This window comes from Camelus ferus, chromosome 18 (assembly GCF_009834535.1).
Source record: "Camelus ferus isolate YT-003-E chromosome 18, BCGSAC_Cfer_1.0, whole genome shotgun sequence".
Classification (NCBI taxonomy): Eukaryota; Metazoa; Chordata; class Mammalia; order Artiodactyla; family Camelidae; genus Camelus; species Camelus ferus.
This window is the reverse complement of record NC_045713.1, coordinates 34,011,842-34,023,882: the sequence shown is the minus strand read 5'-3', so window position 1 is coordinate 34,023,882 and position 12,041 is coordinate 34,011,842. Positions and strand designations below refer to the sequence as shown.

Here is a 12,041-nt window from a genome sequence, read left to right as displayed (position 1 = left end):
ATGTCTTCCCGTCTTTCTTCTAGGCAGAAGTTTTAAATTTTTATTTAGTGGTGCTCATTCCTGAACTATTTTTAAATGGTATTTTTGAATATGAAAAGGGAAAGGTATCCCACTGGCAGTGGAAGGCAGGCCACCCAGAAAAAAAAGGAATTCTTCCTGATTCCCTGCAGTGATTCCCAGCTTTCTGAGAGTGAAATATCAGTGCCCAAAATTGCTGTTCCTGGCGCCCTGGGACCTATCACATCTGTGCAGGGCTGGGCAGAGGTCGTAGTCTTTGTCAAGTCCCAGGGGGTGGACTGGAGTCCTGAAGGGCTCTGGAGTCCCCGGGATAAGAGGACACAGGAGGGGCCCTGGGAAAATAGATGCAGATTGAAAACTTTACACCCAGGCTGCTACCCGACCTCCTTCCTTTGAACTCAGGTCCCTGCATGTCAAAGAGGGTGTGTAGGTGGTCCATGCATCTCCTTATCCACTTCCTAGCTGAGGAGGTGGAGGATGCTAATTAAGCTGGGTAGGTAGCCCACACAGGGCACCTGGGGGCCCAGGTTTCTATAGAAACCAAGTCATTCCTCCACCTTTCAATGTATGTCCCTCATCTCCTGACAAGCTATCCTTGGACACGGGGACGGCTCTGACATCTGTGCGTCTGCCGCTCCCTCTTGTCAGCTAGCAATCATGGCCTGATGTGTGCCCGGTAGGAATAATTATCAAGCGCTGTGTGTTAAGATTTTACAGGCAGTAGCCCAGCGAATCCTCACATCACCTATGACCGTACGCGGGGTAAGAACTGTCATCCTGTTTTCAGATGAGACAGCCCAGCAGAGCCGTCAGCCACACCAGCTCTGAGTAAGCGTGTGAGGGCTGCTGTAAGCAAGGACCACAGCCTGGGGGCTTAATGACAGCTTCATTACCTCCCAGTTCTGGAGGCGGGGAGCCCGAAATCAAGGTGTTGGCCGAGGTGGCTCCTTCCGAGGGCTGTGAGGGAAGGATCCCTCCGTGGCCTGGGTCTGCACGCCTCTCTCCTGGGCTCTCAGGTGCACTCTTCCCCCTGTGCACGTCTGTCTCTGTGCCCTCAATTCCCCTTTTATAAGGACCAGCCTTATCGGATTAGGGTGCCCCTAATGACTTCATTTAACCTTAATTACTTCTAAGGACCATGTCTCCAAATTGTCACATGCTGAGGTGCTGGGTTAAGGCTTCCAGACATAAATTTGGGGGAGACCGGATTCAGCCCACACCAGGCTCCAGAGTCAGCTGGGCGCAGGCTGGCGTTCTGGCTCCCCTGCTCATGTCACCTTGTGAAACCTTGGCTTCCTCACGGGTTGGTGCACGCAGACTAAATGAGATGCTCAGCCCTTAACACGGTGCTCAGTCAGCCCTCTTATCACTGCAAAGGAGGGGCGCAGATGCTAGGGATGCCCTGCCTGGAGGCCCTCAGCCCCCGACCCCCCCCCCGAGTTCCCCCAAGGTTGCCGGGGAGCTGAGCCAAGCGCCAAGACGGCCCCCCAGATGGAGCACACGCACCTCGTCCTCTGCCCACGATGCGCAGTGCTACCCACACTTGCTCAGCCCACACCGGACAGTCCTGAAGTGCCAGATGCTCGGTGTCTCCAGGGGCAGCCCTCAGGCCCTGAAGACCAGGGGGAGCGGTTAGAGAGCCCAGCTTCCCCGTAATAGTCATTCTCAAGTGTGCTCTCTGTGTGTCCCCAGCGTGACTGAGCCCAGAGAGTTACAGCAGCCTCAGGCTGCCTTTTTCTGTCCCCTGACTTTCCCGTCCTTTATGCTTCCCGGGGCCACCGCCCCAAAAAACCATCTGCACCCCAGCCCTCCCCTCAACTTCTGCTTCTCAGATAATGAGGACAGGGAACTATGTTCAATATCTTGTAATAACCTTTAATGAAAACGAATATGGAAATGAATGTATGTATGTATATGCATGACTGGGATACTGTGCTGTACACCAGAAATTGACACATTGTAACTGACTGTACTTCAAGGGGTCTTCGATTACCTGAGCTTATTAAAACACCTTAAAGAAAAAAAGTTCAAATTTGACACAACATTGTAAAATGACTATAATTCAATTAAAAAAAGTTAAAAAAAAAGACAGTTCAGTGCAATAATTATGTAGAAATGAGACCATTTACTTAAATACTATATTAAGATATGCTTAAAGGACGTTACGTTAAAACTGCTATCTAGTTCCCCTTATCCCCAGGATATGATGATGATGATGATGATGATGATGATGATAATAATAATAATAATAATAATAATAATAATAATAATAATAATAATAGTAATAATAATAATAATAATAATAATAGTAATAATAATAGATAATGAGGAAATTGAGGCTCAGAGAAGCTCTGTGGCTTGAGCCAGGGCACAGTTAGGGAGTGGTGGGCCCGGGATTCGAACCATGGCTTCCTGGGCCCCAAAGCCCCTGACCCCAATCACTATATGACCTCATCTCTAGTCCTGAATGCTGGTCATCCACATGTCTCCTCTCATTCTGTTTGTTCTCTCATACATGTCTTCCTCTGTACAACCGTGATGAGGAAGCCACTTTATAGAGAAGGAAAATCGTCTCCTATTCACTCCTTAGAATCATAACCTAACCCAACCTCCCTGCCTTCCCACCTCGACCTTCATGCCATCTCCACTCCAGAGCGAGAGGCACCAGAGGGATGCAGGAGGGGACCCTGCAGTGCCCAATGTGGCCAGAAGGGAAGAGGCCATCTCAGCTCATGGGTAGTTCACCTGGGTCAAGCTCTTTCTATTGGGCGTGGCCAGTGAAAAGCTAAGTAGCCACGGCCCCTTCCCTGAACAAGTGGACAGTTTTATAGAAAAATAGCCTTACTTTTCTCATCTGGAAAATGGGGATAATAATAGCTCCTTTGTCAAAAGGTGGTTGTGAGAATTGGATGAGATCGTGCATGTATTGGGCTTAGCACACAGTAAGGCCTCAATAACTGGTAGTTGTTATTACAAGAGTTAGAAAGAAATATAAGCCTTTTGTGGGGAGGACAGGAAGGAGCTGTTATTTCTGTCTTGGAAAATCAGGAAGTGACAATTTAAGCTGGGAGTTGGGGCTATTCAGCTGCTGGTAACCATGCTGCTCATTGAATGGGCAGTGCCAGTCCAGGAGACAGAGGGATAACCAAAGTCCTGATGATCTCATTTGATCCCCTGGATCCAGCTATGCCTGAAGCTAAGGCTTTTTGTTGTTGTTGCTTAAACTAGTTTGCATTAATTTTCTGTTACTTGAAACTGAAGAAATCTAACATAAATCCTTGTCTTCTCTTTACACGGGTTCTCCAGTCATCAGATTAATATACCTCAAGGTTTCAACTGTTCTTCATTCCCAGGCCACACACTAACTTTACCAACAATGTCCAGTGTGACTGGCTGCTTATACCCATCATGGCCCTCGAGTCTTCCAGCTGAGGTCCATCCCTGTGCTTGGCCTGAATTCCTGACCCATAAAATCTGTGAGCATATAAAACACCAGTGCTTCCATTTGACTGTCCTTTATGATTGGATTACTTGCATTCTCTTTGATTTTTATTTTGTGGCTGGCTTTATTCCTTTGAGAACTATGTAAGTTTAAAAAGCTAAAGCTCTAAACTGTTCTTAGAAATAATGATCAGTACAAATACGTAAACTAAAAATAATATGTGCAGTATATTGTATATATGTAATTGCATGCAATATATTGTATATGTGCAGTCAGATGGTAACAATCCTACTTAATAAAACTGAAAAGTGAAAAAAAAAATACCAGTGCTTCAAGTTTGTCAGGAGGGATTGTTTGTTACACAGTGGTACTAATTGAAACATCCTCCTACCCTCAATGCTTGTGTTTATGAAGAAAAAGAGAACTCAAATGCATGGCACAAATAAATAATCTTTAATTTCAGTAAATAGCTCCCCATTATACCAGACAATCTGCTGTGGGAAAAGATACAGAAGCAGCCAACAGAGAGAGGGGGAGAGAGAGAGAGAGTCTACTCTAACTACACTAACTCCTTTGCACAGGAGAAATGACTTTGTTTCACACACAAACACAGGGATCCTCAGAGTGTGACGAGGAAGGAGATCATCTTGGATGGAGATGCCGTGGGCGTGGTGGCCATTTTACTCCATGTAGCTGTTCTTTGCAGGTGTCACAATCACCATGATTCGGTCAAAAAATGTTACTTCTGCTCTATCATATTCTATTTACTTGACATACACACTCTCTACTGTTACTGAAGGTGGGGTCTTGACAGATAGGAGGACACAGGGTGAAACTTCACTGACAGGAGAGGCAGAGAGAAGAGGTGCTCAGGACTGAGGTCCTGGCCCAGCGCCTGGCTCTCCAACGGGACACACAGGTGCACACCCGTGCTCACTTGTGAGGGCGCACGTATGAGAACACTCACATACATACCCACAGGGAGTCCCCAGGAAGAAGCTAACACAAGGACGAATTCAGTTAAGCCAGGAGAGGGTTCTTACACTGGAATATTTTTTGTTGCCATTTGGTTTCTCCAAATAGTCTAATCTATTCATCATGTCCACTAAAGAGAAGACAGAATACTTACACTTTGGGGGAAAGGTACCAGGTCTGAAGAACCCCAGGGACTAGCAGCCCGTTCAGAAGTCACCCGGTGGGTGTGCGTTTTGGGCGTGAGGGTCGGGCCTCCCAACTCTGGCCGGACTCTTGGAAAACTTCGTCTCCGTGGAGTTGGCCCCCCTGGGGAGGCCCTTCTCTGGCCTGAGGGCTGGAAGTGCATTTTGGGGGGGGCAGGTACCAACAAGAGCAAGTGCAGCCGATGAGTCTCACAGCAGAGCCCACTCAGCTCGTGACATGTGGACGGGGCTTCTGGAAAGTTCTCAGGCCTCCCTCCTGGAGCGCGGCCAGTCTGTGATCAATAGTCAGCTTCCTCTCAGTCCTGAGAGGTGGTGGTGGTGATGGTGGTGGTGGTGGTGGGGGGGTGTGTGTGTGTGTGTGTGAGATGTGTGTGTGTGTGGTGGTGAGTGTGTGTGCAGGTGTGGATGTGCAGGTATATGGCATATTCTTTGTCCTAAGTTTTCTTCCTTATTTCACAAACGAAAGCTGCGGTCCCTGCGCCCTCAGGTCACCTCCAGCGAGGCAGGGGACACGCGGTCGCACTCGGCCCGGGACCGCAGGCTGTGCCACTGCTCCACGGCCGTGCGGTGTGCGTTGAGCATCCGCCGCCAGTGGTTGGATTCGGAGGGGCCGGACGAGTACTGGCCGATGACGATCCTTCCAATGAAGTCGTTGCTGCTCTTCATGTTGTGGCCGAACACTAGGGGTGGTTGGGAGGGGGGCGGCGAGAGGAAGGAGGGGAACAGAACAGGAGGCAGGGCGTTAGTCTCCACGCTCCTCGACTGCAGACGCAGGGTCCTCGCTTTTAGGACACTACTTCTTTTAATGACGAGAATTCCCCGATGGCTTCACCACCCTCCCATGAGTTCCTCCACTGCAATTTTTTAACTCATGTCCCGCAGCCTCACCACAAACTGCCCTCAGCACTACAACTGGACAGTCATAGTGGAACCACCAGCCATCACTGGAGTCCAGCTGAATGGTTAAACCAACAGTTCTCAAGCCCAGCACTGTTGACACTGGGGACTGGATAATCTGTGGGGTGTCCTGTGCACTGTGGGATGTCCAGCAGCATCTCAAGCAGACAGCCCCCTCCCCAACTGTCACAACCCCAAAGTCTCCAAACGGCCCAGTATCCCTGGGGGGTCAGTTCATCCCAGATGAGAACCACCAGGTTAAGCTGTGGGCCAGACATCCTGGATGAATCCTGGCTCTGTCCCTGACACAAGCAAAGGAGCCCCTCTGACCCTCAGTTTCCTCCTTGGTTACATAGGAACCTTAACAGTACTGTACCTCACAAGTCACTGTGAGGTTTCGGCGAGACAGTGTGTGAAAAGGTTTCAGCACACAGTGCCAAGCACTTGGTAAGTGCTTGATAAACGTTACGCTGCTCTTTTGATCTTCAATTTCTGTTAATCTTTTATAAAAGAGATCTCATGTTTCCTCTGTTCCAGGCAACAGGGGCTACGGCAATTTCCTCTCCCCTTGTCGCACTGCATGTCTCTTTGGAAGGCTGTTCATTCCAATGCAAGCTTAATTTGTGTCTTTCAAGCCTAATGAGATGGCCTGATTTATCTTCCCAGCCAAGTTCTGCCTAACTCCATATCTGTGTGTGGGTAGTCCAGGCGGGCCACCTCGCTAACGGGAAAGCAGGCTGTGTCTGTGTTATAAATGAAGGGCTGCAGAATAGGAACTATCACAGATTCACCCAGCGTGAGCAGAGCACAGGCGGGCTGGATCCCAGGAGGAGTGCCGATTATCAAATAAACCAGCTAAAATATGCAGCCCCAAACAAAGCCGAACGCCAACAAGTCTCTGTTCTCCCCTGTGGGCTTCACATCAAGAATTCCAAATGATAAAAACAAGGGAAAAAAAGAAAAGTGGAAAAAACAAAAACAAATCCCCCATCCATTGTCTTAAACCCAAAAAGACCTAGAGTGAACTAGGCTAGGTGAATTGCTGGGCCATCTCGATCAAGAATGTCCCATACCTGTCAGCTCTGTGAACAAGAATTGGACCATGTATATTTTTTGTACATTTGGAAGTGTTCACTGTGTGTAGTAGGTAGGCCTTATTAACATGAAAATCCCTTACAGAAGAGAAAAATTAGGAGTGAAATCTTTGCTTAATAAAGGAAGTTGCTAAGAAGTTCTCTGATGCATCTGAAAAAAACCCTTTTTTGAATAGCTAACATTCAAGACTATTGAACCACACCTAGTGGGCAATGTGAGGTTTAATTTTCACCAAATGAAAACAAGTTACCAGAGTCCCCTTCCCTGTGGGCCTTGAATCTAAAGCAAGATATTAGAAGACCATTTCAGACCACTTGGCTTTCTTCCCTGGGGGGGCAAAATGTTATATCTCCCTCTGCCTCTCCAAAGCTCAGGAATGGAAATGCAGAAACATCACAGTAAATGAGTACAGGTCTTGCTTTCTTAGAAAGTGGTTCTAAGAAAGGAAATTTCAAGCATTCTCATGCATTGTTGGTGAAAGAGGAAGTAGGTTCAACTTTTGAGGGAAGTTCACAATATCTACTCAAATTAGGAGTGTCATAACTCACGATCTAGCAATTCTTCTTCTAGGAAACTGTCCTATAGAATGATCTGCACAAATGGATACAAGCACACATACAAGAATATCCTCGGTAGCAAGGGCTGGCCAACTAAAGCCTCCAAGACAAATCTGACCTGTACCTACTTTTTATAAATAAAGTTTTATTGGAACCCAGTCAAACCTGTTTGTTTACATAATGCCTGCAGCTGCTTCTGTGCTACAGCAGCAGAGCTGAGTAGCTGCAAGAGAGACCGTGTGGCCAGCAGAGCTGAAAATATTTACTATTTGGCCCTTTACAAAGAAGTTTGACAACCCCTGCTCCAGAACATCCTTTGTGAGAAAGAAAAATGGAAATAATAAAAAACGCTTCATGAGGAAGTGTGGCTGAGGCTGTTGGTAGCCTGCCCACCCCCTCAGCCAACCCTGGAGGCTACCCGCAGCTTTTCTTGCTAGCATCCTGCCAGGAGCACCCACAGCTCTCTGCCTGGGACACGCCAGTGTGTGCTGACAGTGTGACTTACAGTGGGGCCCTGGGCCACTCAATAGCAACCTGACCTCTGAAAAGGCTGGAGACTAGGGTCAGCCACTCGGACACTCGGACATGCCTGTATGACTGGCCCTTAATCAAAATCCCAGACTCCAAGGCTGGAGTGAGCCTCCCTGGTTGGAGATCCTCTGAGAGTGTGGCCACGTGTCACTGGGAAAATTGAGCGCTGTCCACACCGGAAACTCGCACCTGGTCTCTCCTGGACTCTGCTCTTTGCGTCTCTTCCCTTTGCTGATTTGAGTCTGTATCCTTCTGCTACCATGAACTGTAACCATGAGTCTAACGGCTTTTCTGAGTTCTGTGAGTCCTTCTAGAGAGTCACTGAACCTGATGGAGGTCCTGGGACTCATCAAACACTCATCAAACACCCTCGATCAGCCTGCCTCCCTTTCTGTCTCACCTCCGCAGTCTCCTATCAGTGTTTCCTGGGTCACTTTCCTCGTAGCCTGTCTGCACCCAAGCCATTGTCTCAGCATCGGCTTTGGGAGGCACCCTGACTAAGACTGGAGGGGACTCATTAAATAATTTCTGATGTAATACCACCATGGAAACCAGCACCGTGGTTAAAAATGGGACAGACCTATATATACAGAATGGAAAAGTCTCCAGGATACATTGCTAGGAGACAAAATCAAGTTGCAAAACAGCATATGTAAACACAATCTCTTTTTGCTTAAAAAAATGTTAATATATAGAATAGGAAACGCCACGTGGAAGAATGTTCACCACACTGACAGAGAGTAGCTCTCTCTAGAGAGGGGAAACAGAACTTCTCACGTTCAGTACTTATTATATAAATTGTATAGTATGAACTTCTTACAACAAGTACCTATTATTTTGGAAAGAAAACAAAGGAAAAAATAAGTCACTATTAGAGAATCCACGTCTAAATCACCAGGAGGGGAAGGAGGATGAACAGGAGTCTTGTCTCCCACGCTCCCGGTCCCAATGCGCGAAGTACTCTGGTTTGGTGAATCATTCGGTACTTGCAAGGTGGCCGCTCCTAAGTGATTCAGCCTTTCCGACAGGAAGCAGTTGCTGCTATGGCCATCTGAGGGAACTGGCAGGCTCCGGGACTTGAAAATCACTTGGTAAAGTTATGGCAATCTTAACAGTCTTTTAAAGACCAAATGTCTAAAATGCAAATTATAACTAAGGACTTCTATTATAATAGTTGCCTGGAAGACTGTCAGGAGGTGCCATCACTGTAAACTCTAGAAAGTGTGATGTCAGGGCTCGGAGACAGGAGGCCAGACACCCCGCTCTCTCCACTGCACAGGTAAGGGAGCAAGTCACTGAGCAAGCTGGTGATAAAACTCGAAATACTTGTGGCAGAAAACTGGTAAAGAAAGCAAATTCCTCGTAACTAGATTTCTATGTTTCTCTTCTTTAGAAACAATAACATTTAGAATTTTTATTGTAAGGCACCCCCGAGATCCCCACTGGCCGGGATGGGGGTGCTCCTTTTACTGCAGTCGCTAGTATAAGCCTGGACAGTGTACATTCTCCAATTTATCCTCATCGCCTGGCGGAAACTCCCTAACAACCTGTACAGCCCAGACAGCGGCCAAAAGGCACACCTGTCCCAAAGTCCGTGCACAAAACCCACGACAAGGGAGCCTCACGTTTTCTCTTAGATCCTATTTATTCTATATGGATTTGGATTTAGACATAATTCAGATAAGCTTGGTCATCTGGTTTCCCCATCTGGAGGGAGTTAATGTCGTGGATTGCGACTACCGGACAGATACCAGAACTTAAACAAGTCCAGGAGAACGGGGCCAGCAGTCCTTTTCTCCTTCAGATAGCCCTGGGGATATTCACTGTGTGATCATTTATTTGCCTAATTATGATTCTGAATCAGTAAGAAAGTTTAATGTCCTGATTAATGGGTCAAAAGAAGTACAAACTGTTTCCTAGCAAACAGTTAAAAGGGTAAAGCCTTTTATAAAACTTAAAGGGAAAGCGTTCAGTAAGTAGAAAATGTACTCCCCAAAACCCCTCTAGCGCCCTCCCACAGGGGTGAGAGTTGAGCCCCCACGGTGCCCAGAACGTGCTCTGTGACCTGTCCCTCTCTAAACTCGACAGACCTCTCTAAACTCGACAGACCTCAAGCCCCCTGACGGCTATAGCCGCAGAGGCTCGCCCCTTGTGTGACCGGTGAGTCATCAAAGTCCAGCTCTATCCTCAGACGGGGCATGGGCTCACCTGGCGTATTTCACTTTCTGAAAATTTATCTCTCCAGAATCGCCAACACATCCATCTGTTTCTGTGGTGCCAATCACCATGGCAACTCAGGTTAGGGAAACACGACTGGCAAAGCAGAAGCGCGATGAGAGGTACCCATGGGCTCAAGGATCAGGCTTTGAAGGAGCATGGAGACAGATACTGCTTTATTAAGCACCTACTATGTGTATGACCCAGGGCTAAATACATCGTGTGGATTAACTCACGTAATCTTCATATCAACCCTCCAGAGTGGGGTTTCTCACCCTCAGCACTACTGACATTTTGGGCCAGATCATTCTGTGTTGGGGGGCTGCTCTGAGCACTGCAGGATGTCCTCTGGCCTCTGCCCACTCGATGCCATCAGCAGTCCTCTCTCAGTTGTGACACTCAGAGTATCTCCAGATATTGCCAAACAGAATCCACCCCACTGCTGCCTCCATTGAGAACCACTGCTCTAAGGCAGTGCTGTCACTGGCCCATTGTACAGCTGGGGAGACTGAGGCCCACAGAGGTGCAGGGAGATCTCTCACTGCTCCAGTCAACATCCAGGTGCCCTGACTGAGTCAGGGGCAAGTGGAGGCTTTCACATATTGATATTTGCTGTAAAAAATGAATCTGTTCTTTCCTGCAAGAGCTTAACTCTTTTGGTTGCTAATTTAGTTTGCCAAGGCAGACGGTTCTGGAAGGGAAGCTGGATGACTTAGAGTGTGGGTGTGATAAACACTGCAAATTAAAAGGAAAAAGAAATCTCGATCTTTACCAACGGGAGCAGACTTGGCAGCTCCCCATTCTGCATGTTTGGTTCACAAGGTGATGGATGTCCCACACGCAGCTTCAAGCCTGACAGCTCCCCCCGACAGGGATGCCCCCAGCTCAGGGAACCCCGCCTCCTCACTGTCCCCTGCAACCCGCCTCTTGGGTGCTGGGGTCGAGCTGCTCCCCCATTTCTGAAAAAACTGCACTAAGTTACCAAAACCCACCATAGCTGTTTCACTACACTTTGCCAAACTCCACACCTGGGAGGGATCCCCACACTTCATCAGGATGTTCATGAGTTCTCTCAGCCCTTGGAGAAGCCCCAAAGCAGTCTACACGTCCCTGTACCTCCCCTCCCCAAAGGCCAGCTCTGACACACCCCACAAAGCTGGTACCCATCCTTTCAACTTTTGCAAAACGTCCTCAAACTACAGTTGGTCCCCCGCATCCGTGGACATGGAGGGCTGACTGGACTCACCAGTTTATCTAAGGGACTTGAGCATCCACTGGTTTTGGTATCCACGGCAGGTCCTGGAACGAACTGCCTGCAGATACCTCTTTCTTCTTCTTCTCTCTAAAACCTAGAAGCTGTTTCAAACAAGGGAGATCATCTCCCTCCCCTGGGCCTCGATTTCCCCATTTACACAAGGGGTGGGTTTATGCAGGTTTTAAGCCCCTTTCAACTATGCAATTTCTTCGGTTCTAAGACGTTTCACCTACGACTTAAGGGTGATGTTTTTCGACCTGGAGTAGAAACAGACACAACAGGTCCTCAAGTCAGGACGTCAAGGCAAGAGGTGCCAAGACTCAGAACGGTCCTGAAACCCGCTCACGACGGTGCCGCGTTGGAGGCCTTCACACCATCTCTCTGGGGTCCAGCAGGGTCAGGTTCACCGCCAACGTCTGAATGGATGGCTGCTTCTTCAGGTGAGCAGCAGACTTGGAAGTCATCTTATGTTTAGGGACTACTGATGTGAAAAGCATAATATTAACACCTAACACTTACAGAGAGCTTATCACGAGCCAGCCCCGCTCTATGCACTTTTGATACAATAAATTGTTTATTCCGCACAGCTCTATTTACAAAGAGAGTCCTATTATTATCTTCTTGGGCCTAGAGGTCACACACTGGCATCATGGCCTGCCTCCCTGAAGAAGGACCTGGAGAAACGCCTAAGCAGGCTTCGGTCATGTGGGTGAAAAAAATCTGGAACCCCAGTACTCAGAGGTGATCTAGAAAGGGAGATGTGGGCTCCAGGTGGGCACACCTCCTTGACTCTCTAGACCCCCTGCCTTCGGACCCTTCACCCCATTTAAAGCATGAGGCCCAGGGTAAAG

General features: G+C 48.1%; 1 protein-coding gene across 1 annotated transcript in view; it reads right to left on the bottom strand.

The window, feature by feature from the left end:
* Positions 1-3,890: 3,890 nt before the first annotated feature.
* SYT17 (synaptotagmin 17) overlaps positions 3,891-12,041 on the bottom strand; it is a 71,704-nt gene continuing 63,553 nt past the window's right edge. Inside the window, exon 8 of the mRNA XM_032460964.1 lies at positions 3,891-5,318. Coding sequence (XP_032316855.1) covers positions 5,122-5,318 — 197 coding nt within the window. The 3' untranslated portion in view covers positions 3,891-5,121. The remainder of the gene's footprint in view (positions 5,319-12,041) is intronic.